General features: G+C 43.1%; 1 protein-coding gene across 1 annotated transcript; it reads left to right on the forward strand.

The window, feature by feature from the left end:
* The first annotated feature begins 183 nt into the window (after nt 1-183).
* On the forward strand, nt 184-23,285 carry LOC134565991 (uncharacterized). The gene is made up of 4 exons (XM_063425703.1): nt 184-255; nt 17,203-18,052; nt 21,921-22,101; nt 22,956-23,285. Exons 1-4 carry the CDS (start codon nt 243-245, stop codon nt 23,166-23,168), a joined length of 1,257 nt encoding a protein of 418 aa, XP_063281773.1. The 5' UTR covers nt 184-242; the 3' UTR covers nt 23,169-23,285.
* Nucleotides 23,286-25,000: the final 1,715 nt, after the last annotated feature.

The raw sequence follows: 25,000 nt of genomic DNA on the forward strand, positions 1-25,000 counted from the left end.
ACTATATGTTGAAATATTTAACACTTCTCCTAACAGATGATGTTAGCCCTGCCCATTAACAAGTTACGCCTGTGTTTAGGGAGGGGTGCTGGCTATAAAGCTAATGCACTGATGGCCTTGACCTTACAGAGAGATCTGGAGACCTTTCCTGATCTACACAAACCAGAAAACCCCAATAGGAAACAAGAATTATCCCTACTGGGAGTGTAGAGATTTGGAAGCTTGTTTTCTGATCTGTGATAATGGCTACACCAGGTAAGTGATCCCTGTGTTTGGGATGCTCACCCTGTAGGGCTGTATATAGAGTATTACTGGTGTATATGGCATTCTGTGGTCATCACAATATATACTGGCCAGAAAATGCCCTGGAGCTTCTTGGCTATGTGGCTAATGGGACGATATCCAGGGCAGACCCTTATTCCCTGACTAATTCTTGCTTCACTTTCTGCCTTGTCCAGCTATGATAGCCCCAATTTAATACACACTAATTATGACAGCATTCCCAATACTTCAGAATGAGAAGAAACTATCCGGGCACACATTGGCTCTGCCCAGCTTGAGAGCCTCCCGTGGGCTGAAATGTTGCCTGTCCCACTCTAAATAAAGTCTACGTCTTGGGTAGAGCCCAGATAGTTATTTCTCATTCCGGAATATATTGAAGGATTTGTAGTTTCCTGATGGCACCATAGTGTTGAGCCATTTTCTGAATAGTAAGTTCCATTCCTACTTTGGATATCTGAGCATTTCCAATACTGACTGAACCTTCATAGGTGGCTATCATGGAGGGGGTGGTGTGGGAGGCTGCTATGAACTGTATAATACAACAAATATATGCTGATAACCAAGCGATAGGATTGTGACTATAAACTGTATGAGATCTAGTTATAGATAACTGTGAAGAATGAAGAATTGTTCTGCACACCATCAGGGCCGGCGCTACCATAAGGCAGCACAAGCGGCCGCCTTAGGATGCACTGACTTGAGGGGCGCAAAAAATCTCTGAGTGACCGGCGGGAGCACTTTCTGCAGCAGTTTACCCAGCTAGCTGTGAGATGGGGGGGGGAAAAACGTGCAGCCACTGAGGGAGGGGGCGGAGCAGTGTGGATCGACAGTGGCAAATCTCGTCCTGAGCTAAGGGCCACTGGGATACGTGACATCATATCCCGGCGGACAGCTGCTGTGGAGAGAGGAGGAAAGCTACTACAGTGCAGCAAGACATCTGTTAAGCAATTATTGGCAACAGTAAGTCTGTGTGTGTGTGTGTGTAAGTGCCAGTGAGTGTGTATAAGCAGTGCGTGTGTGTGTGTCTGTGTGTGTGTGTAAGAGCGAGTGAGTGTGTGACACAAGGAGGTAAAGAAAAGTAGGAGGAAGACACAAAAACATAAAAAAAAAAGAATGCCAAACAGGGGAAACAATATACAAAAAGGGAAAACGAGAAAGAAAGAGGTGGCAAGATGCACAAAAGGGGCAAAAGAGTGGGTAAGATGTGCAAAACGGGAATATTAGACACAGGTGAAGACAAATTTTGGGGACCGCAAAATGTGTCTTTGTCTGTGTAGACAGAAGTCCTTGCACCGGCCCTGCACACCATAACAACTCTGCATCACTAAACCGTTTTTAACACAGACCCTAACCTGCACCAACACTTCACTCTGAGAGTGATATTTTGTAACTGCAGTGAGCTGTGAGCACTCTCCAGAGTTGTCAGTTTAGCAGTTTGAATTACATCTCCCCGTAGGCCTTTGTTTCTTTTATGTAAAATGTTATTGTTATTATTATTATTGCCATTTATATAGCGCCAACAGATTCCGTAGCGCTTTACAATATTATGAGAAGGGGGATTTAACTATAAATAGGACAATTACAAGAAACCTTACAGGAACAATAGGTTGAAGAGGACCCTGCTCAAACGAGCTTACAGGCTATAGGAGTTGGGGTATAAAACCCAATAGGACAGGAAAATCAATCAAATTAGGTGGAAGTGAAGCAGAGCTGGAGGAGAGAGTAGAGTGCTGCCCTTTAGGAGAGAGCAAAAGACAGGTATGTGAGGTAGAGGTTACTCTGGAGACCATAAGCTTTCCTAAAGAGAAGGGTTCTAAGGTACGTCTTAAAGGGAAGAGTCTGATGGCGGTAGGCAGGCTATTCCATAGGAAGGGAGCCGCCCTCGAAGTCCTACAAGTGCGAGTTGGCCGTATGGGTGCTAGCAGCGGATAGGAGAAGGTCACAGGCAGAGCGGAGGTAGCGAGACGGGACATACCTATGGATCTGTGAAGAGATATAAGAAGGGCTAGAATTGTTCAGTGCTTTATAGGTATGGGTTAGCACTTGGAATTGACTCCTATAGGATACAGGAAGCCAATGTAAGGACTGACAGAGTGGTGAGGTGTGAGAGGACTAGAGAGGAACATCAGTCCTTACATTGGCTTCCTGTATCCTATAGGAGTCAATTCCAAGTGCTAACCCATACCCATGTATATAGTGTTTGTATCTGTATCTGTATCTGTATGTGTGTGTCAGTGTCTGTATCTGTATGCCTGCATATCTGTGTTTGTGTCAGTTTGTATTTGCATGTGTGTTAGTGTTTGTATCCGTGTGTCTGTGCTTCTAGATGTGTCATTGTTTGCGTCTGTACATCTAGATTTGTCAGTGTTTCTACCTGTGTGTCTGTGTATCTAGATGTGTGGCAGTGTTTGTATCTGTATATCTGTGCATCTGCAGTGTGGCAGTGGTTGTATTTGCAAGTGTGGCAGTGTGTGTCTATATATGCATGTGTTTCAGTGTATCTAGATGTGTGTCAGTGTTTGCTTCTATGTCTGTGCGTATCTAGATGTTTGTCATGTATATGCATGTGTGGCAGTGTGTGTGTCTGCGTATCTGTGGCAGTGTTTGTATCTCTGTGTTTGTGTATCTGCATGTATCAGTGTTTGTGTTTGTATCAATGTCTGAATGTGTGTCAGTGTTTGTATCTGTGTATCTGTATGTGCGGTTTTGTGTGTCTGTGTATCTGTGTGTCTGTATCTGAATGTATGTCAGTGTTTGTATCTGTATGTCTGTGTATCTGTGTGTGTCATTGCATATATGTGTGTGTGTATGCAAAACTGTATGTGTATCAGGGTTTGTTTCTGTGTGTCTGTATATGTGTATTAGCATGTGTTTCAGTGTGTGTATCTGTGTCTGTGTATTTGCACGTGCTTCACACTAGACTCAATGACCCTGGCTAGAGAAGAGGATATTACTATTTTCTTTGTCACTGAGCCACACTTCCAACTTATTTTTTTTCTCCAAATAATTCATACAATTTATAAATATCTTTCACAATTGCATATTGAAAACCTACTCTCACAGTAGGATTAGGGACACAACGAAATTGTGTCAATGGCAGTAGCTTCTCCTCCCCAAATATTGGAAACACAGTACAACATTTTTTATTTGGAAAAAGTTGCTTGGAAGAACCAACATATTTTACCGTGCACCTAAGTCTAATTGTCGACTGCCAGAAGCCATGGCATTACTGCCGCTGATGGACTGGGGAACAGGAACCCTTCCCCTACCCTTTTCTCTATCAATTCCATTTTTGGATTAGAATATGACATGGTGGTGATGGTGGCTTTTCTTTTCTTACCACAATAAGTAAAGTTATATGAGTGAGTTTGTACAATCTAAACTAATAACTATAGTTACAGCAAGATAAAGGCTTCTGGCGTTGCAAAATGTGTTAGTGTTTATTGTGTTTGATACTAACCTGAGACCCTAAAGAACTTTAGCTTGCTGCACTGCTTTATGTTTAAGGACTGTATCCTCTTATTGTGGTGGAATCTCGGTAAAAATACATTTAGTAGGCCGAGATTACCACGTGGCATGCGTACATGCATATGCTGACGTATCGGTCGGTTGTGTACTGAGCATGTGCAAGAATACCGGATATAGTATTCCCCTCCTCCATTGTGCTGGACAAGCCATGCGGTCAAGCAGGAAGTTAATTCTTGTTCGTTTTGATTGGTTAAGAGAATTTGCGGGTGGAGCTTAATATGGGAGGAGTTATGTGCCTATATAAGGAGCCTGCACAATTGTCCGGGGCTCAGAACTTGTTATATTTTGGTGACATTAGTCCCTCTGAGTCCCGATCGGTGAACCGAATAAAGAATCTCTTCCTTCCTGAAGAAACCTGTGTCCATCTCTCTGTGCTTGGCTTCCGTCAGTTTCTCCGGTATCATTTGGTGCATTGGCCGGGAAGCTCATCGTTCAACGGTAGCTGAGAAGCAGAGGCGTGAGACGGTCTATCTTTGCCCACGTTCTCTACGGCTGCACCCCCGAACTTCTGCGTGGACCTCCCTTCGTCTCGGCGCCACTGGTCTGTTGTCCAGGAGATCATCGGCCTCTACGTAGTAAGTGCTGGGGTGTCCCCGTCGATGAGTGTGAACTCAGGTTCAGGAACGAGGAGGTAAGACGACCGCTGTTTTAGACGGCGGACCCACTAGGGGTATACCGATTGTGCGGTAGGCCCATAAGGGGTTATTTGTGTACGGAATCTGCCCCCTCTGTCGGAGGGAAGGAACGAAGGCGCACCGCTCAATTGAACGCTCTTTAGTAAGACCGTTTAATTTGGTTTGGAGTCAGGCGGGGTTCTGTGTAAATAGCCCTAGCCGGACACCGGTGTCTTGTCTAGACTAGCGTTCTAGGGTGTACAATTTGTTCGCTAGGTCGGAGGGACCGGGAGACTAAGCGGCGTCTGTGTAAATTTGGTCCGCTAGCTCTCAACCTATCTTGGCTAAGTGGGAAGGCGTGTAAATTTGGAACCCACTAGACTTTTGATAGAGTAGATAGACTAAAAGGGTTCTGTTGTAAATTCCGCCCTCTAGTTCGCTATATGTGGTGCTTGGGCAGTGTGGCTAACCAAAACGGATGTAGATAGTTTTAGGTAGTCCATCAAGGTACTGGCCAATAGATTAGTTGGGATTGTATATGTGTTAAAGATTGTTTAGTAGCGTGTATATCTTGCTAGATAGCGTGAGCTCTGCCGTCTAGCGAGAGTGTTAATAGTGTGTAGCTGTATTATAGTGCACGGTACCATAACCCTGTATATTTACTGACACTGTATATGAATACTAATACTTGTCGTCTATTGCATGTCTAACACCATAACCACTATTAATTGTACTGTGACCTTAAATTGTACTTTGACCTATGCTAACCGTACTGTAACTACTGTTTGTAAAGACGATGTTACTGGGGTATGTTATAGACGGGTAATTCATACATAGGAATTATAGCGTGGGTGACGGTATAGTTTCGCCAAAGGGCATAGTATCAGTTATTTAGTGACTGGTGTAACAGCTGTGTGTGTACGGGAATTCCCTGAGTGTTTTTATTGTGTACGTTTCACTTAGTAACTGTACCACGTGGTGCTGTTGCCGAGGGAACGGGTGTGACCGTTGAATAGAGTGCGTGTGTAGTATTCGTTGGAAACGACGCTCCAATGCTAAGTATGGGCGCGTCGGACTCGACGATTTTGGATCCCTTAGGATGCATGTTAAAGAATTTTAAAAAGGGATTTACAGTATGTGATTTGGGGGTTAAAATGTCTCCTGCACGTTTGATCACTTTGTGTAATAGGGAATGGCCTACTTTGGTTGCCGCATGGCCGCCACGTGGCAGTTTAGATCCTAATCTGGTACAGCGTGTACACGTGGCTGTATCAGGTAGGCCTGAACTTTACGGACAGTTTCCATACATTGATTGTTGGAGGCAGGCCGTAAACGACTCGCCAAGATGGATCCGAATATGCCACGAGGAGCAATGTCGCCTCATGGTGGCCAGGACTCGTTTGTCCACTAGGGCCGTGGTTACGCCCATTTTGGACACACCCCCTGAGTCCGAGATCCCTATGCCGCCCCCTTGCTTCTCCTCAAGGGGAAGTGATACAGGAAGTTCTACACCCCTTCCCCCGTTGTCCCCATCCGCTTCCTCTTCTAGTTCAGAATCCATCCCCCTCATTACTAAACCTCACCTTCCGGTACCAACCCCCGTTAAACCCACATATCCTGATTTGGCGCCATTTCAAGCTTCCGGTCAGGCTTCCTCTAGCCCGGCTCGGAATATTCTATTCACCGACCTTCCCCACAATAAAGCTTCCACATCTCCATGCCTTACTACCCCTCGACCGGAACCCCTAACCGACGCCCCTCAACGAAGCCCTGTACTAACCCGACAACTGACCGGTACCCAAAAACCTAAAAATTATCAGATGCCACTCCGTTTAACTCCTGGGTCAGCATACCTTAATGATTTAGGTCAAATGGTGTATGCTGACTCAATCTTCGTATATGTCCCATTCACAACTACCAATCTCTTGAATTGGAAAACCCATAATTCCTCGTATACTGACAAACCACAAGCCATGACCAACCTGTTCACCTCGATAGTCCAGACGCATAATCCTACTTGGGCTGATTGCCAGCAATTATTAATGACATTGTTTAACAACGAGGAGAGGACTAGGATAAACCAAGCTGCCATTAAAGCACTGTAAGAAGAAGAAGCCTGTACTTTAAACCAAGCCAATCCAGCAGCATGGGCCGCAACTCATTATCCTAATGCTGATCCCGAATGGGATGTTAATGGCGCAGACATGGTTCATTTAAGAGCCTATAGAGACGCTATAATTGCTGGCATGAAAGCCGGAGGGAAGAAAGCCATAAATATGTCTAAGACGGCTGAGGTAATACAGAAAAGTGATGAAGCGCCTAGTGTCTTTTATGACCGATTATTGGAGGCATACCGCTTGTATACCCCCTTTAATCCGGAAGCCCCTGAGAATTCCCGAATGATAAACTCTGCCTTTGTCAGCCAAGCCTACGGAGATATTAAGCGCAAGCTACAAAAGTTAGAAGGGTTCGTAGGAATGTCCATCACCCAACTAATGGAGGTAGCTAATAAGGTTTACATGAATAGGGAATCAGAAAGTAAGAAAGAGGAAGAGCGCAAGATGTGTAAAAAGGCGGATATGCTAGCGGTAGCGATCGCAGGCGTAGATAGACGGGGCCCGGATAGAGGCGATAGTAAGTGGAATAGGGAACCCCTGAGTAGGAATCAGTGTGCATACTGTAGAGAAGAAGGGCATTGGAGAAGCGAGTGTCCAAAAAGAGAGCAGTACGAGAAAGACCCACCCAGGGCAGGATATGAAAACTTTAGAGGTAGAGCGAGAGGTAGAGGAGGTCCCAGAGGGAGTAATGGTAATGACAGAGGTAGTGTTAGGGAAGACAGATATTATCCCGCAGCGCAAAGGTCCCGCGATAGAGAAGATAGGGACTTTGTAGGATTGGCTGACACGGTCATGGATGACTATTGATACCGACCGGGCTCCATCCCCCTTGGCCGAGCGGAGCCTATGGTCGAAATATCAATAGGGGGAAAAAGGAGTGCATTCATGATTGATACTGGTGCTGAACATTCGGTGGTGACTGATCTGGTTGCTCCTCCATCTGGAAGAACTATCACCGTAATAGGAGCAACTGGAAGAAGTGCTGCAAAACCGGTTCTTAAAAGTCGACAATGTGCATTGGGAGGCCACGTAGTGAAACATCAATTCCTTTATATGCCTGAATGTCCAGTCCAATTGCTGGGACGTGATTTGCTATCAAAATTACAAGCGCAGATAACGTTCCTACCAAATGGAACAACATCTTTAAAGTTTAATGGACCTTCAGGTATTATGACATTATCTGTACCAAAGGAAGAAGAGTGGCGACTTTATACAGCATTGACTAGCCAAAACCCTAAGAGTGATGAATCCTTATTCAACATACCAGGAGTTTGGGCAGAGAACAACCCACCAGGACTGGCCCGCAATATTCCACCTATTCGAATTGAACTAAAACTTGGGGTTTATCCAGTGAGCCTACGGCAATATCATATCCCGCAGAAGGCTAAGATTCAATCCTATCTGGATAAGTTCATACGGTATGGTATCCTAAAATTCTGTACTTCCCCCTGGAACACCCCATTGCTGCCTGTTCAAAAGCCCGGTACAGATGAGTATCGCCCTGTGCAGGACTTGAGAGCAGTCAATGATGCGGTTGTAAGTATACACCCAGTTGTGCCCAATCCGTATAACCTGCTTGCTTTAATTCCGGGCGGGGCTACCTATTTTACAGTCTTAGACCTCAAAGATGCCTTCTTTTGCCTCCGAATTGCTGCAGAAAGCCAATGTATCTTCGCTTTCCAATGGGAAAATGCTGTAACGGGCTCGAAACGCCAGATGACTTGGACAAGACTGCCCCAAGGGTTTAAAAATTCACCTATCCTATTTGATTCAGCTTTAAGTCAAGACTTACTGGATTTCAAGTCCATCCCAGGAGAGTGTGTATTATTAAAATATGTAGATGACTTGTTTATAGCCGCAGTCACAAGAGAAATATGTCAGCAAGCAACACACGATCTACTACACATTCTCTGGAAGGCAGGATACAAGGTGTCTAGGAAGAAGGCTCAGTTGTGTCTGCCAACTGTCAAATATCTGGGATTCCATATCTCTGAAGGTCAAAGAATAATGGGGCCAGAGAGAAAAGAAGCTGTGTGCCAAATACCAATACCCAAGAACAGAAGACAAGTGCGAGAATTCTTGGGGGCAGCAGGCTTCTGTAGGATATGGATTCCCAGTTATGCGATACTGGCGAAACCTCTTTATGCAGCTATAAAAGGTACAGAACACGATCCCTTCCTGTGGACCCCTGAACAGCAAAAGGCATTTGAAGATGTGAAGAAGGCTTTGATGAGTGCCCCAGCATTAGGTCTACCTGATCACACACGACCATTCTACTTGTATGTACACGAGCAAAGAAGAATGGCTGTGGGAGTATTGACACAGTACTTGGGATCATGGCAAAGACCTGTTGCCTATATGTCTAAGCAACTGGATGCAGTGGCCAGTGGTCTTCCACCTTGTCTAAAAACCGTAGCTGCAGCCGCCCTGCTGGTAGCTGAAGCCGATAAACTCACTCTGGGTCAAGAACTTTATGTACGAGTCCCACACGCAGTACAGACATGGTTGGATTACAAAGGCAATCATTGGTTCAGTAACAGCCGTATGACCAAGTATCAAGCAATGTTGTGTGAGAACCCAAGAGTGCATTTAGAGACTGTCAATACCTTAAATCCAGCTACCCTTTTGCCACAACCTACTGAAAGTCAACACGATTGTTTGGAGGTGATGGATGAAGTATTTTCAAGTAGACCAGATCTTCGTGACTTTCCCATCCAGAACCCTGATGTCCAATATTATACAGACGGCAGTAGTTATGTGAAAGAAGGGATTCGCTATGCAGGATATGCAGTAACAACAATAGACAAGATGATAGAAGCTCGGCCACTGGCAAAAGGAACATCAGCACAAAAGGCAGAATTGATAGCACTAACACGAGCGTTACAATTGGCTGAAGGTTTAAGAGTGAACATCTACACGGACTCCAAGTATGCGTTTTTAACCACTCATGCCCACGGAGCTTTGTATAAAGAAAGAGGACTATTGAATTCAGAGGGCAAAGAAATCAAGTACGCAGCTGAAATACTACAACCATTGGAAGCAGTATGGGAACCAAAAGAAGTTGGTATTATACATTGTCGAGCGCATCTGAGAGGCGATGGTGATGTAACCAAAGGAAATCGGATGGCAGATAATGCAGCTAAGCGTGCCGCTGAATCAGGAAGACAGGAATATGTGGAACATATAGATGCTCTTATACCGACTCCACTGTCTCAATGGACTCCAGTTTATACAGCTCAAGAATAGAAGAGTGGTTAAAGACTGAACCTGGAAAGTACCTGGAGAACAAATGGTATCAGTTAGAAGATGGGAGAATAGTTATTCCAGCATCACTAGCGGTAGAAATTGTCCAAAACTATCACAACGGGACACATTCTGGAAAAGATAGTACAGAAGAATCTCTCAGAAAACATTTCTACATACCAAGATTGTCCAACTTAACCCAAGCCATTGTACGAAGATTTGTAACATGTGCTAAAAATAATGCAAGGCAAGGACCAGTAAAACCACCAGGAGTTCAGTATATGGGGGGACTCCCTATGTCCGATCTACAAATTGACTATACAGTTATGCCTAAATCTGGTGGACATCGCTACCTACTAGTAGTTGTGTGCACCTATTCAGGCTGGGTAGAAGCATGTCCTACTCGTACAGAGAAAGCAGGAGAAGTTGTGAGATTCCTGCTACGAGAAATAATACCCTGATATGGACTACCCTGCTCTATAGGATCGGACAATGGCCCAGCCTTTGTTCATCAGTGCCTACAACAACTGACTCACATGCTTGGTATTAAGTGGAGACTTCATACGGCATATAGACCTCAGAGTTCTGGTAAAGTAGAAAGAATGAATAGAACTATTAAGAACCAGTTGGCAAAGATGTGTCAGGAAACCCAACTTAAGTGGAACGTTCTTTTGCCTATAGCTCTGTTGCGTATTCGAAGTACACCTACCAGAAGGATGGGTCTCTCTCCTTTTGAAATCATGTATGGGCGTCCACCTCCCGTACTTGGTAACTTAAGGGGGGACTTGAGTCAGTTGGGAGAAGGAATTACTCGGCAGCAGGTTGTAGAGTTGGGTAAGACTATGGAGGAGGTACAGAAATGGGTACAAGATAGATTACCTGTGAATATTTATCCCCCTGTTCATAGTTACCATCCAGGAGACCAAGTGTGGATTAAAGAGTGGAATAATATACCGTTAGGGCCTAAGTGGAGGGGTCCTTATGTTGTTCTTTTGTCTACCCCTACAGCAATAAAAGTGGCTGAAGTGACTCCGTGGATTCATCACTCCAGGGTTAAACCAGCAGCAGTAGATTCTTGGCAAGCTACAACAGATCCAGAGAATCCCTGCAAGATCCGGTTAAAAGGCAAGACTCAGTCGGAGTGACGAGGAAACCTTGTGGATTACAAATATTGTTGTTTCAGAGATTGTTAAGTGAGTGTTTAGACGGCCATAATAACGCCTGTCCGCTCACCAACGTGTTATTAAAAGCCAGGAAAGTCTCGAAGGGACCCCTGTGAAGACGAGCAGAACTCCATTCCCTGCAGCCCTTACATCCTGGAAGCTGAGGTGCCATCGCACGGACGAAGACTGAGGATGCAGCCGACGAAAGATGTGCTCATGATAATGTTTATTTATATGTCTTTTTATATTCAGGAAGGTAGAGGTACCAACACTCCTAGCTGTGAGGTTTGCATTAAGACTACAAGAACAGGTAATCATATTTCCCAGACCCTAATTTGGCATTCGCAATATGAGTGTAAAGGAGATGTGTCTAGGTGTAGATACTTAAATATAGAGTATAGTGTATGCCATTTAGGAGTAGGAGAACCTAGGTGCTTCAATCCGGAGTATCAACCCCGTACAATTTGGTTGACCCTCAGGAACGGAGATCCTCAGGGGACCCTAATAAATAAAACAGTGTTAGAATCCGTACATTCTTCGGGTGTTCTGCTATTTGATGCATGTAAAGCGATATCGAGTGGTAGAAAGCCAAGGAATGTATGTGGGGATCTTAGATAGGAGAGAACGTATGGGTCTAATGATAAATATATTTGTCCCAGTAGTAAAAATAAGTATGTGAGTCCAAAATGCCCAAATAGAGAATATAATTTTTGCCCAATTTTGGTCTTGTGTGGGGTGGGCAACTTGGGGACAGACAGCAGACCAGGATATGATTGTTACTAAGTTGCCTACCAATCCATACTGTAAGTCTATGGAATGCAATCCAGTCCATATTCTTATAAATAATCCTGACCAATTCTTAGATAAATATGGTAACTTATTTGGGTTTCAAATATATGGGACGGGTTTGGACCCTGGGACAATATTGTTTATAGGGATAGAGACCAATACTGTAACCTCCCAAACTCATCAGGTATTCCATTCTTTTTATGAAGAGATGAGTGTAGATAACAAGATCCCCCATAACGCTAAAAACCTGTTCATAGATTTAGCTGAGAGTATTGCAGGTAGTCTTAATGTAACCAACTGCTATGTGTGTGGAGGTACTAACATGGGAGACCAATGGCCTTGGGAAGCAAAGGAGGTAATGTCCGGTTCTGAGGCAGTTGAACAATTAATATCTTCACAAGCCGATTATCAGATGAGTGTTAGAGGTAAATCTGAGTGGAGATTAAAATCCTCCATCATAGGTTATGTTTGCATAGCAAGGAAATGAAAAATTTTTAATACTTCTGTAGGAGAATTAACTTGTCTAGGGCAAAAAGCTTATGATGATGATACAAAGAATACAACTTGGTGGTCGGCTTCAAATGTCTCAGAACCATCTAACCCGTTTGCAAGATATGCCAATTTAAAGGATGTGTGGTTTGATCTATCTATCACATCTAGTTGGAAAGCCCCAGCAAATTTGTACTGGATCTGTGGTAAGGAGGCCTATTCGGAGTTGCCACAGGACTGGGAAGGGGCATGTGTGTTGGGTATGCTCAAACCATCCTTCTTCTTGTTACTTATTGAAACAGGTGAGACTTTGGGAGTTAAAGTCTATGATGTGAATCATAGGAAGAAAAGGGGACCCATAGAGATAGGCGCTTGGGAAGATGAAGAATGGCCTCCCCAGCGTATTATAGACTATTATGGGCCAGCCACTTGGGCAGAGGATGGTACTTTCGGATATAGAACCCCAATTTATATGCTCAACCGCATTATAAGGTTACAGGCGGTGGTTGAAATAATTACTAATGAGACTTCACAAGCGCTCAATCTTCTAGCGAAGCATAATACTAGAATGAGGACAGCAGTGTACCAAAACAGATTAGCCTTGGATTACTTATTGGCAGTAGAGGGAGGTGTATGTGGGAAGTTTAACCTGAGCAATTACTGTCTTCAAATAGATGATGAAGGACAAGCAGTAGCTGAGCTTACTAGCCATATGGTTAAACTAGCGCATGTGCCTACTCAGGTATGGAAAGGGTATAATCCAAGTAGTTGGTTTGGTAACTGGTATGAGCAGTTTGGAGGGCTTAAGGCATTGGTAGGCGGAGTCATACTGATTTTAATGTTGTGTCTACTCCTGACATGTCTTATTCCTTTAGTAGTTAGGTCTGTGCAAAGCCTGATAGAAAATATAGCAGAGAGGAAGGCTGCAGCACAGATAATGGCCATATATAAATATGAGGCTCTAAATCAGGGAGAACCAATGCAGGAAGAGGAGTGTTGAGGGATTCACATCATGGAAAAGTCTGGTCTGATTCATGGTAACCTGAGGTGTATGCAAACTAAGGTTAAGTGATGCCTCAAGTAATTGTGAAATATCAGAGGCATCAAAGGGGGGAATGTGGTGGAATCTCGGTAAAAATAAATTTAGTAGGCCGAGATTACCACGTGGCATGCGTACATGCATATGCTGACATATCGGTCGGTTGGTTGCACGTGGTAAGATACGATCAGTAGTGTACTGAGCATGTGCAAGAATACCGGATATAGTATTCCCCTCCTCCATTGTGCTGGACAAGCCATGCGGTCAAGCAGGAAGTTAATTCTTGTTCGTTTTGATTGGTTAAGAGAATGTGCGGGTGGAGCTTAATATGGGAGGAGTTATGTGCCTATATAAGGAGCCTGCACAATTGTCCGGGGCTCAGAACTTGTTGTATTTTGGTGACATTAGTCCCTCTGAGTCCCGATCGGTGAACCGAATAAAGAATCTCTTCCTTCCTGAAGAAACCTGTGTCCATCTCTCTGTGCTTGGTTTCTGTCAGTTTCTCCGGTATCATTATCATTTTACAAAAAATGCAGATTTCAGTAGAAATTGAAAAACGAACCTTGTTAAACTCCTTGGCTGTTAATCAGACAACAGGTCCTGTTAGTTCCTGGTTAAGTTAAATCAGTGGAGCTAAACTCAAGAGGCAGAAATTGGCTAGAGCTCCTGCCGTGTAAAGACTTCTCATTGAGCTGCATTGAGAAGTCTCTGATTGGACAGCCACAGAAAGTCTGGCAGAGTTAGAAGGGGAGGGCTTGCAAAGGCAGCAGACAAAAGATCTACAACTTTCGCAAACTGCTCTTATAGATATCCCCATTGAAAAAAAAAATGTTTTCATTGGAGTATATCTACTAATATGTTTATTAAATTAAGGTCTAAGGATTCTATTTAACCCCGCCCAAAAAACAAAAACAAACAGCCTCTTTACCCATTCCATACCCGTTTTTTCTGGTGCCAGTAACCATAATCAGAATCAAAAACTGAAATGAACATGTTCAGGCTTCGAGCAAGTTAGTTCTCCCAAAATTAAGGCGCATGGCAGCTCAGAAATCAAAATTTCATTAGATTCCCTGACTGGACCTAATTCAACTAAATTGCGATGTCCAAGTCTAATAATTATTGATTATCTGGGATGCTTGTGGGCCCAAATGAAGGAGGTAAAAAGTCTTCTAATTTCCGAAAAGAACGAGTTAGGTAGTGTGATGGGTTGGGCTCGTAGCAGATAGCGTATTTTAGGGAGAGTGTTCATTTTTAGGATGTTAATCCTACATAACCAGCTGAATTGTAGTTTATGCCAGGTTGTGAGGTCCTGTGAGATGGCTTTTAAAAGGCATGGGAAATTATGTCAGTGAGGTGAAATTTCTAGGAAGAAGAACCCCCAGGAATTTGAGTGACGTGTCTGTCCATGTAAACGTGAATGAGTGAAATAGCACTTGTTTAGTCTGGTTATCTATATTAATGAGCAAGATCTCACTTTTAGAAGAATTCACTTTGAAGTTGGATATTCAGTTGTAAAGAGAGATTCCATCAAGGAGAGTGCGTAACGAAGTCAGTGGGTTTGTAATCGTAGAGGCGTTCATCACAGAGTGCAGCTAGTTTGTTTTTGTGGCAGTTGCTCATAAGGCCTTGAATCAAAGGGTTGTCTCTAATTCCTTAGACCCAGGGTTCCATGATGAGGATAAACAGTAATAGGGATAGCAGTTCCCCCCAATAAGAGACAAGACTCTAAATTGGGGGTGAAGAAAGTCTGTTTTAATGGTAGCCAGACTGACCTTTTATGCAAGTCCCCAGCCAAGGGATACACCCATGTGGACCTTGCCACCACGCACAGTGGCACAAAACTATCAGCAAATCATAAGTGTTGTACAATGTGACAATCCCATACAGGACAGGCAATTCCTACCCTCTGCCTAGGAGATAATTGAGTCAACTGCTGTCTTTAACTCCATTATCTCCAGGCGAAAAATATCCAATTTTTTATACAATCTGAAAATACCACCAAAACACATAATATACACACAAAAAGCACATCCCCCGATAGCCCCGATCTGGGGAAACAACATATTCAAAAATCACCCAGATCGGTTCAGGGGTTCAGGATTTGTAAGGAGGTCTTCTTTCTGATCGACCGCACACGAGGCTCCTGCCCAGAATAGTTCCATAGAATCAGACTGTGTGGGCGGTCTAATACCAGGGTATTAAACTAACGTTTATAAGGGAATTACCTGTTCGTGCGTCTGTTCTCCTAGTCTTAGTGGTTCGGGAGGTATTGTTACTGAACGTAGTCCACATACATAAGATCCCAGACACAGACATACACATGCACAGCAAAACAGAGACACATTCACACACAAGGATACACAGGCATATACTCAGGTACACAGTGCCAGAGACATAGACACACTCAGTCAGATATGCACACACACAACCTGCAGGCATATACACAGGTACACAATGCTAGACACAAAGACACAGTTTGTTTTATTATTTTGACCCTGCCATGGGTAAGCGACAGGTCTGTTGTGTATGTGAAACTCCCCCTGCAGGACTGTATATACTGAGCATTACTAGAGGGTATCTCACCTTATAATGGATGCACCAGGTAAGTGATCCCTGTGTAATGTCTGTGTATCGGGTATGGGGTGTTTACAAGGCTGTATACTAAGTTGCTCGAGATTTGTTTTTTCTTTAATGTGGATATTTAGTCAATTCTCATTGTATAGAATATTTCTAATAAGTAACCTTTTTGTTAGATCTCCACGCGTACAAACTCTTTAGTCTTTATATCCCTCCCTTAATTATGTCTGAGGGAAATGTTTTGGATCTTCTCTCTGACTACTAATTTCCCTCCCTGGTTGGCATGTGTAATAGAAAATATCTTAACTCTACTAGGAATGCCTGTGACTTAAAGGGACACTGTAGGCACCATAAGCACTTCATATCACTGATGTGGTCGTAGTGTTTGCAATCCCCTAATGCTGTCCTTCCATTCAGAATCAAACCATCTATAATTTTAAACGAGTCCACAGCAGCCACCCTTATTGCTGCGGCATTAGCCTGGGCAGCTGTGATTGGCTGAGTGTTAGCTGACTACATTCGGCATATACTAGCTCCATTGCAGTATGAATTGGGTACAATGGTATGTAAATTCTTCTTTAGTCACATGACTGTAGGCATGGAGCTGTGGGAAGCCGGGGACCCTCATTATTAAAATACTAAAACATGGAGGGACAGTGCCAGGGGCTGCAGGCACAAAAACCAATTCAATGACTGGTTTAGCATTAAACCATTCATTTATCACTGAATGGGAAGGTAGGGCCATATATTTACTTGAACTGCTGCTCCCCAAATATCCCCATACCATGGTGGGCTTCAATATTATCTCTTTAGACTTCGATGGGCAATATTTCATTTATATTATTGTATGTTAATACATTGATTAAAGTCTTCTGGTAATGCTTTCCACTTCCTTCACTATTCCATCTTATCATTTCACTCCTAGCCCGGTCAGCCGTTTACACTTCTCATCCATGTTAGAAATCTGTTCTGTTTCTTCATTTCTTTGTTTCTACCCATCATTCCTACTGCATCTCTCTGAATGCCTCCTCCCCCAGGGCAGCCATATTGCATTTTCTCTCTCCAGTCCTCTTTAGCTGTCTAACCTCATGTTTTTAGTTAAATATATGTTTACTCTTGTTCATGGGCTATAAACTTGCAACAGATGAATCAAAGCCTCATGTACTATGATAGATCAATATGAATATGAGTTGATAAGTTGTGCAAGCGCCCATATGATAAATATGGTGGATGTCTCTCAGATGACATGTATGCTGTGCAACTAATAGACTAACTGCTTTTCATTAACTTTACCAATAAATAATGCAAAGTTAAATGATCGCGTGGTCTAGGTATTAACATATGTTCCCATTGACTTTCAGGAATACTTCTCTTCATAGTAACCGAGCTATATATTGCTAAAGTTGGCATACCACCCGCTAACCAATATGACAACTATATTCTGCGAGCAGATCCTGTTGGGAAGCTATCATTTGCCACAAGGATTTTATTTCATCCAAATGGGGATATGTTTGCTATTCGTGGTGATGATCTGTACAGAGGACCTATGCCATCAGAGCAAGGCCAGGAATGGTTCGATGTTGCCAAAAAAGTGGGCACAGATGACTGGGGCAGCTTCAGATTTACCCTCTTTGATCCCAATGGTTTTATGTATGTAGTAACAAACAATGGAGATTTATACAGGGGCCCCGCTCCAACTGATGAAAACAGTTCCTGGCTCTATCAAGAAGCAACCAGAATAGCAACTGGTGTGTGGAATACAATAGGGTCTCTGTTCTTTAATGGTATAGGCACTCTGTATGGAATTATAGAAGACGGCACGCTTGTGATGAGAAACCCACCAACAGGCCTCCAGGATGACTATTTTGCGACAGCAATACCTGTTGGAAATGAGAACTGGCTCCAGTACACTCCCTTCCTAGCTTTCAGCCCCGATGGATCACTTTGGTCTATCAGTGAACCCTCAGGAGACCTGTATAAATGGTCACCTGAAGCCATAGATTCCAATTTTCCCCATAAGGATGCCGAGTACATGGGCTCAGGCTATAATGCGGGCCTTTTCTATGCCTTCACTGTTGATAAAAGCATTAGTAGCATTGAGAGCTTGGAATTTCTCCCAACTGATGGTAAAATTGTATCCAAAGATCCTATAGTGCTGAAAAGTCAAACATATACAAACTCGGGTGATACCCCACTCAGCTACTACTTCACGTAAGTAAAACCTTCAGGTAGATGCGATAAATGTTGCTATACATGAGCTGTCTTCAGAATGAGAAGTTCTATGGTTACCATGCATGTCTATAACAGGACAAAAACAATTCAGCTCTGGCATTTAAAGGCTGTGCATTGCCAGTACAAGGGGGTGGAGATAGAGGGTGCATGTTATGTTATCACTAATGACACGTACACTGCCCAAAGAGGAAATGTCAGTTTGCTGTCCCTCTAAGGCAGCCCAGGTGCAGAATCTTACGCAAGATGCTACCAAGGAGCTTGTCCATGCTCTAGTAATTTCCCGCATGGATTACTGTAACCCTCTCCTGATTGGTCTCCCCAAAAGCCGTACTGCCCCGCTACAGTCTGTAATGAATGCTGCAGCTAGACTGATTTTCCTATCCAGTCGGTCCTCTCACACCTCGCCCCTCTGCCAGTCCTTACATTGGCTCCCTGTATCCTATAGGAGTCAATTCAAAGTGCTAACCCATACATTTAAAGCACTGAACAATTCCAGCCCCTCTTATATCTCTTCACTGATCCAGAGGTATGCCCCTCCTCGTACCCTCCGCTCTGCCCGCGACCACCTCCTGACCGCTGCTCGCACCTGTACGGCCAACTCGCGCTTGCAGGACTTCTCACGGGCGGCTCCTCTCCTATGGAATAACTTGCCTACTGCCATCAGACTCTCCCCTAGTCTTCAATCATTTAAGAAGGGCCTTAAATCCCATCTCTTCAGGAAAGCGTATGGCCTCCCAGAGTAATCTCTCCCTTACATACCTGTCCCTATGGGATAGTGCTTTGCTCTCTCCTCCAGCTCTGCTTCACTCCTACTTGATATTTCCTATCCTAATGTTTCTAATACTCCACCTCCTATAGACTGTAAGCTCATTTGAGCAGGGTCCTCTTCAACCTATTATTCCTGTCAGTTTTCTTGTAATTGTCTTATTTATTGTTACACCCCCCCTCTCAAAATATTGTAAAGCGCTACGGAATCTGTTGGCGCTATATAAATGGCAATAATAATAATAATAATCCTGCTGAAGAACTCTGGGATAGTGAAACATCCCTATGATTTAATAGAGTGAATTTAATGGGCTGAGCTTCCTCTGCATGTGCTGGGGACTTCTTTATGACGTCCCCATAAGTGGAATACAGAGTTGGTAAAGGATTCCAAAAGAGTAAATGCAGGCAACACTCCAGCAGTAAGGATGGTGTGGCAAAACTAGCCACTTAAGACTGTATTTGCTTAAATGTGTTTCTGTAGCTTTAAAGTTGTTAGAACCAAGTGTATTCCTGTATATGTATTTCATGCGAACAAAACCATTCGTATGCTGGCGGCATGAAAGCCACCAGCATTCATACAGTAGTTCACGAACAGTGAATTTCAACACTGTTCGTGAAACGAACAAACTGCCGAATGGGAGACCACACACAGGAGGTTCAGGGTGGCCGCCATTCGGCTACTGACCATGCGGCGGTCGGCCATCTTGGATCCTTTTTTAGCCCAGCGGTATTTGGTCGTCGAGCGCCTGGAAATAAAATCGGCTACTCGACGGCACGAATACCGCTGGACTTCCAAGCCGTTCGGGAGCCCCGGTCCTTCGGTAGTTTGTTCCCCTACTGTCAATCGGTACTTTGAATATAACTTGGAAATAATATGTATTTCGTGCGGCGTACGGTTAGTTGTGCTGGGATCTGAGCGGTACTTTCACGAAATGTGCGCTCAAAACCTAGCTATCTACCAAAGTCCATTCGTTTAAATAAAGTGAATAATGTTAAAGTTATGCATTTTCATGTAAAATATTGGTTCTGCTGCACGGAGGGATAATCCACTTAACTGTATATTCTAGTGGGAGTATCCCTCTCGTACAGCAGTGCATGATGGGAGAAATATCCAGGTTGTTAAGTTCCCCATGTAGTCCCCTACTGTACAACCCCTGTAATGCATGGGGAATCCCATAAATACTGTGACCTGTGATTAAAAGCTCAGTTGACTCCCAGCCTATGTGTCGTCTAGTTCTTGGGAAGGAAGAATTCTTACAACGCTACCCGGTCCGGGATTATTGTATGCTGTATTTATTTTCCTGGATTATTTTATGCTGTTCCTGTTACCCAGCAGAGATACTATGGATTATACTACCTCTCCGCTACAGATGGTATTTTTATTATCGGGTGAACCACCCCACAGAAAGTGCAACGTTTTGCTCAGCAGAGCCTTCATCATGAGTATGGATAACAAAGTGCAAATGTAACCATATATAAACCCACAACCAATGAATTCATCAATAGTAATAAAAACACATGTATTTAAATGACATACATAATATCAGTAGTAAAACATGACATGGAGTTTGTCAAAGCATGAAGCAGTATGGCTAAATATAAGAATATATGGCATGGAATTTGACAAGGCATAAGGTAATATGTCTAAATGTTAAAGCCATCAATATAAAAGTTATATCCAGTAAATCAACTTAAATTAAAATTAGGGCCATCTTAATCAATATGCTACAGATTGTAAAAGCAATAAATCTATAACACACGTTCGAATCTAAGGAAATCACATCTAATGCATTGTAAACTGGCCATTATCCTAATATTTATAAAAAAAATAAAAAAAAAAATCTACTTATCGCCTCGAAACAGGTCATGTACAATGTGTGAATAATATAGGCAACTAGACGCTGTGTTTTCTGAGTCAAATTCTCTCCATGTGAAGCCGCCACAATCCTGGTGGACACAAAGAGTTGTGTGTGAGGTAAAGGATTGTGTGTGAGAAGGCAGCCTGTGGTTTTACACGCATTTTAGAAGCTGCTCGTTGTGATTAGTCTGAACGAGTCAGTTTGGAAAGGGCAGATAGTGGTGTAGTGTTTCTGGTCATGTGGCTGTAGTGTGGGGGCGAGAGGGGTTAGTGTACAAGCTATATTTAGACATTTAGCAAACAAAACTAGTTTTATATTCCATGTGTCTTAGCTTGGCCCGGGGAGAGGAGACCATGATCCTTTGTTATCCAGTGGGAGATGTTCCCCCTCTGGGAGCATACTGCTTTTAAGTCACAGAACAGATTGTTTCTGTGGTAAATATCTGCAACATTCTGATACATTAGAAGGAGCAGTGAATGTGGTTCGGGCCTGTTCCTGATGCCCAGTCTGGGCCTGGCTCCATGTGCAACTTCGAAATTAGTTAACGAAGGCAGACTAAGCCGCTATTTCCAGAATTTATCTGGTATACTTCTCATCCTAGTCTTAACTTCTTTACAACTGTATCTGTGCAAATTATCGGATTCTATGGTGTGATGTGACTGACAGCTAAAGCAGTGCATGCTGGGATCTGCTGTCAATTACCAATTACTGGATTCTCGCGAATGAGTCGTCAATAGTCATTAATCGGCTTCTCAGAATTACCAATCACCCAGTCTAATCCAATTAGTGTTGCCATAAAACTAACTTTTTTCAATTTCAATATTTCAAGACATATAGTGGCCTGATTATACACCACTAATATAATAGGTGTCTTTGTCCCTGTGCCAGAAGCTTATTTAAAGGAAGACTCCAAGCGCCATAACAGTCATAGCAATGAAGTGGTGATGGTGCCCATATTCCACCAGTATCTTCTTGCCTTCAAGTGTTAAGCTAAGTTTTTTAGGAAACAGCATGGATGCTTCTGGGACTCAGCTCAGTGTTAAAAATAGTGTCTTACTTGAAGGTAAGAAGACACCATAACCACTTAATTCCATGAAGTAAACAGAATCCGTCTGAAGCAACTGAACTGTAAATGTGTCTTACCTGCTTCTTTCCTTTTATATCAAAGAAAAAATGAAGACCAAATCAATCTCCCTAACGCAGTTTATGTTCTCTCATGCTAGGTTTTCTAAAATACTTAAGGCGTTCAGCACCTTCAGACTGAGAGATGGATACACATATAAGGTTGGTGCTAAGGTGACAGTTGCAGCTGAAGTGCCATTCATAGATGAACAAGATGGGGAGATTTCAATCAAACCGGGTACATCTCGTATCTGGAACATAGCCGGAACCAATGACATCGAGGTAAAGGGACATGGGACTGGGTATGGGTAATGACTGAGATTAGGGGCACTCGTAGAATCTGCATGAATTCAGAGGAGCTGCTTAAAACCTTGTTGTCAAGTTACTGGACTGTAGCTGACATTACATAGACAATGCATGTCTAAAATATGCACATCAATTAGATTTACATACGTAATAACTCCCATGCAAAAACAGTGAATCAAGAGCTATTAAAGGGACACTCGACTGCCCAGATACAAAATAAATACACTGTTTAGTAGATATAGCCCAAATGAAAACTCGCACGCATTTAAGAATGATTTTTTTCCATTAGAGATATATCTAAAATCAGCTTGCAAAACCTGCAGATCTCTTGTCTGCTGCCTTTGCTGCCTGAATCTTCAGATTGCTGTTTTGGTCTACAAATCCTGGCTTGGTGATATAAACATCTTGTGAGTGTAAGCGCAGTGAATTGCCTAAATCAGTGGTCCCTTTCCAATACTAGTCTAGGCTTTAGGGTGGTCAACTTAGAAAAACAACAACAACCTTAAACCCAACTGGGTAGTATCTAAATCCTGGACTGGTATGGGGTGGGCATGAATACTGATTTGGGAACCACTGGCTTAAATTATAACATCCCTACTCCTTATTGTGTGTTAAAGAGCAGGATTTGGCTCACATAATGCTCCTGCTTTATGGTATAACCAGCCAGATCATTCTGAGCAGATATTAGACCATTAGCCTAGTCTGTCAAGAGGTTTCTTCTTGGTCACGGAAGGGTTTAACTGCCAGACTAACTGGTTCTTATATTTCTGTATATTAAGGAAACTCTTTCATATACAAGGCCATTTATTCCTTCTTCTGTTCCCCTACAGACACCATTCTCCAGCACCACAGATGTCTCAGTGCCACCACACACCTGCATATGTGTTTCAGCATCCGTCACAAAGGTAGTAATGGAGGTGCCTTTCTCTGCCAAGGCCACAACCGCGTTTGGCTATGGAACTACTGTAGAGGGAATGTGGAAAGGGGAAGGTCATTATGGCATGTCCGTCTCCCAAGAGAACTGCTCTCCTGTCTCAACATAAATTCAGAATTGAAAACCATAATTCAAATCCCCTTACCTGTGCTCCGTAGTCCTGAGATTAGCATTATGGTGTCATTGTATTGGGAGTACATATCTATTCACTGCATGGCTTGTGTAATGTAAAATGTATCCTCAATAAACTTTCTTGCATTATTGGTGTCTGTTTATAGTTTTATCCTGTAATCCACATGCTTTCAGGAAGGGTTCTTGTGTATATTTGTGTTTATATATCTGTTATCTTCATATTTTATCATTAATATAGAATATGCTGCAAAAGAATAGAGAGAAGAAACAAAAGGGTGAACCATAGTAGGTGAAACCTTCTGAAATACGAGTAACCCAGATAAAAGGTAACTTTTAATTAATATAGTGTAAAAAATAAGAATAAGCAGAGTAAATAAAACTCCTAAATCACATAAGAAAAAAATAAAGAAATCTAACCCTATTATCTTGATAACAGAAAGAAATAACAGAAAGAAATAATAAGAATTGAATAATATCACTCTGAGTCAGTGGTAGTTAGAAGTAAGAGGAAATACTGCAAGAAGTAGATACAGAATAACAGCAAATGTAACTGCTCGCAAAAGTAACAAATGTTGCCAGTCTAATAAATAGAGAGGAGGGACAAAGATAAATGCGGTTTGAATACTAGCAGAGCGGCAAGCCCTGCAGAAGATCGTATATATAGGCAGGAGAGAAAGCTAAAAGTGGAGAGACTAGCTTCCCTACTCTGCTGTGCCTTCGAGGGCACCCCTGAATCTCCATTTGAGATCTTTGGCTTCTTTTTCAAAATCTGCTGGTTCTGAGCAGTTACGCTTGGCTCGTAAGTACTGTCCATAGGGAATGTTTGTTTTCAGATGTTTAGGGTGATAGCTATGCCAGTGTAATAAGCTATTTGTAGCTGTAGGTTTTCTATATAGGGTTGTTGTAATTTTCACCATCTTCCAATATCTTGATTTTAAGATCTAAAAATTTTTTCAAGCCAAAGATCTCAAATGGAGATTCAAACAACTGGGGTATCCCAATAAAGTCCTAAAAAAAGCCTATCAAAGAGCAAAAACTATAGATAGATCAGAAAGCCCCCATAGGCCCGCACGCCCGAAACCCAGTGAACAGGGTCCCACCAGATTCATTGGAACCTACGACAGGCATTGGGAAATGGCAGAACAAATTCTACGCCGCAACTGGCCTATCCTTCGACATGATGCTTTACTTAATGATACTGTCCGGTCACATCCCTCTGACATTTCGCAGAGCTCCAAATTTGGGAGACCTATTGACCCGCAGCCATCTTGAACCACCATGCACCTCTACCACATGGCTCCAACCTACTAAGGGCCTTTACAAATGTGGACACGGCAAAGCTTGTGACTACATCATTCCCAACAAAATAGTAGTCATTACTCAGACTCAGGTGGAGGTCACTATCAATGCATTTGTAAATTGTAGTTCCACAGATGTTATTTACCTGATCACATGTGTAGCGGAACCAACCTCGCCACTGAGAACTGGAGAAGCCTGGTTACTTGCCTCCTGCCCAGTGATTATGGTCCCTGGGAGGTATTGCCCTTTAAGGGACTGAATTGGGGCTTATGGACTGCTACCATAATGTACTGACCCTTTAAGAACTACTTTTGGACATGTGGATTGATATAATACTGTCCCTAGCCCTTTAAATACTTTGGGGACAGATTGGTACTTTTGTATATGGCACTTCAGACACAGTCGAAGCTGTCGAAGCTGTCGAAGCTGTCGAAGTTACCGAAGTTGTCGAAGTTGTCGAAGTCGTCGAAGCGGCCGGTATCGGACAAAGGACCACGTGGCGGCGGCCAT

This window comes from Pelobates fuscus, chromosome 6 (assembly GCF_036172605.1).
Source record: "Pelobates fuscus isolate aPelFus1 chromosome 6, aPelFus1.pri, whole genome shotgun sequence".
In the NCBI taxonomy this organism is placed as follows: domain Eukaryota; kingdom Metazoa; phylum Chordata; class Amphibia; order Anura; family Pelobatidae; genus Pelobates; species Pelobates fuscus.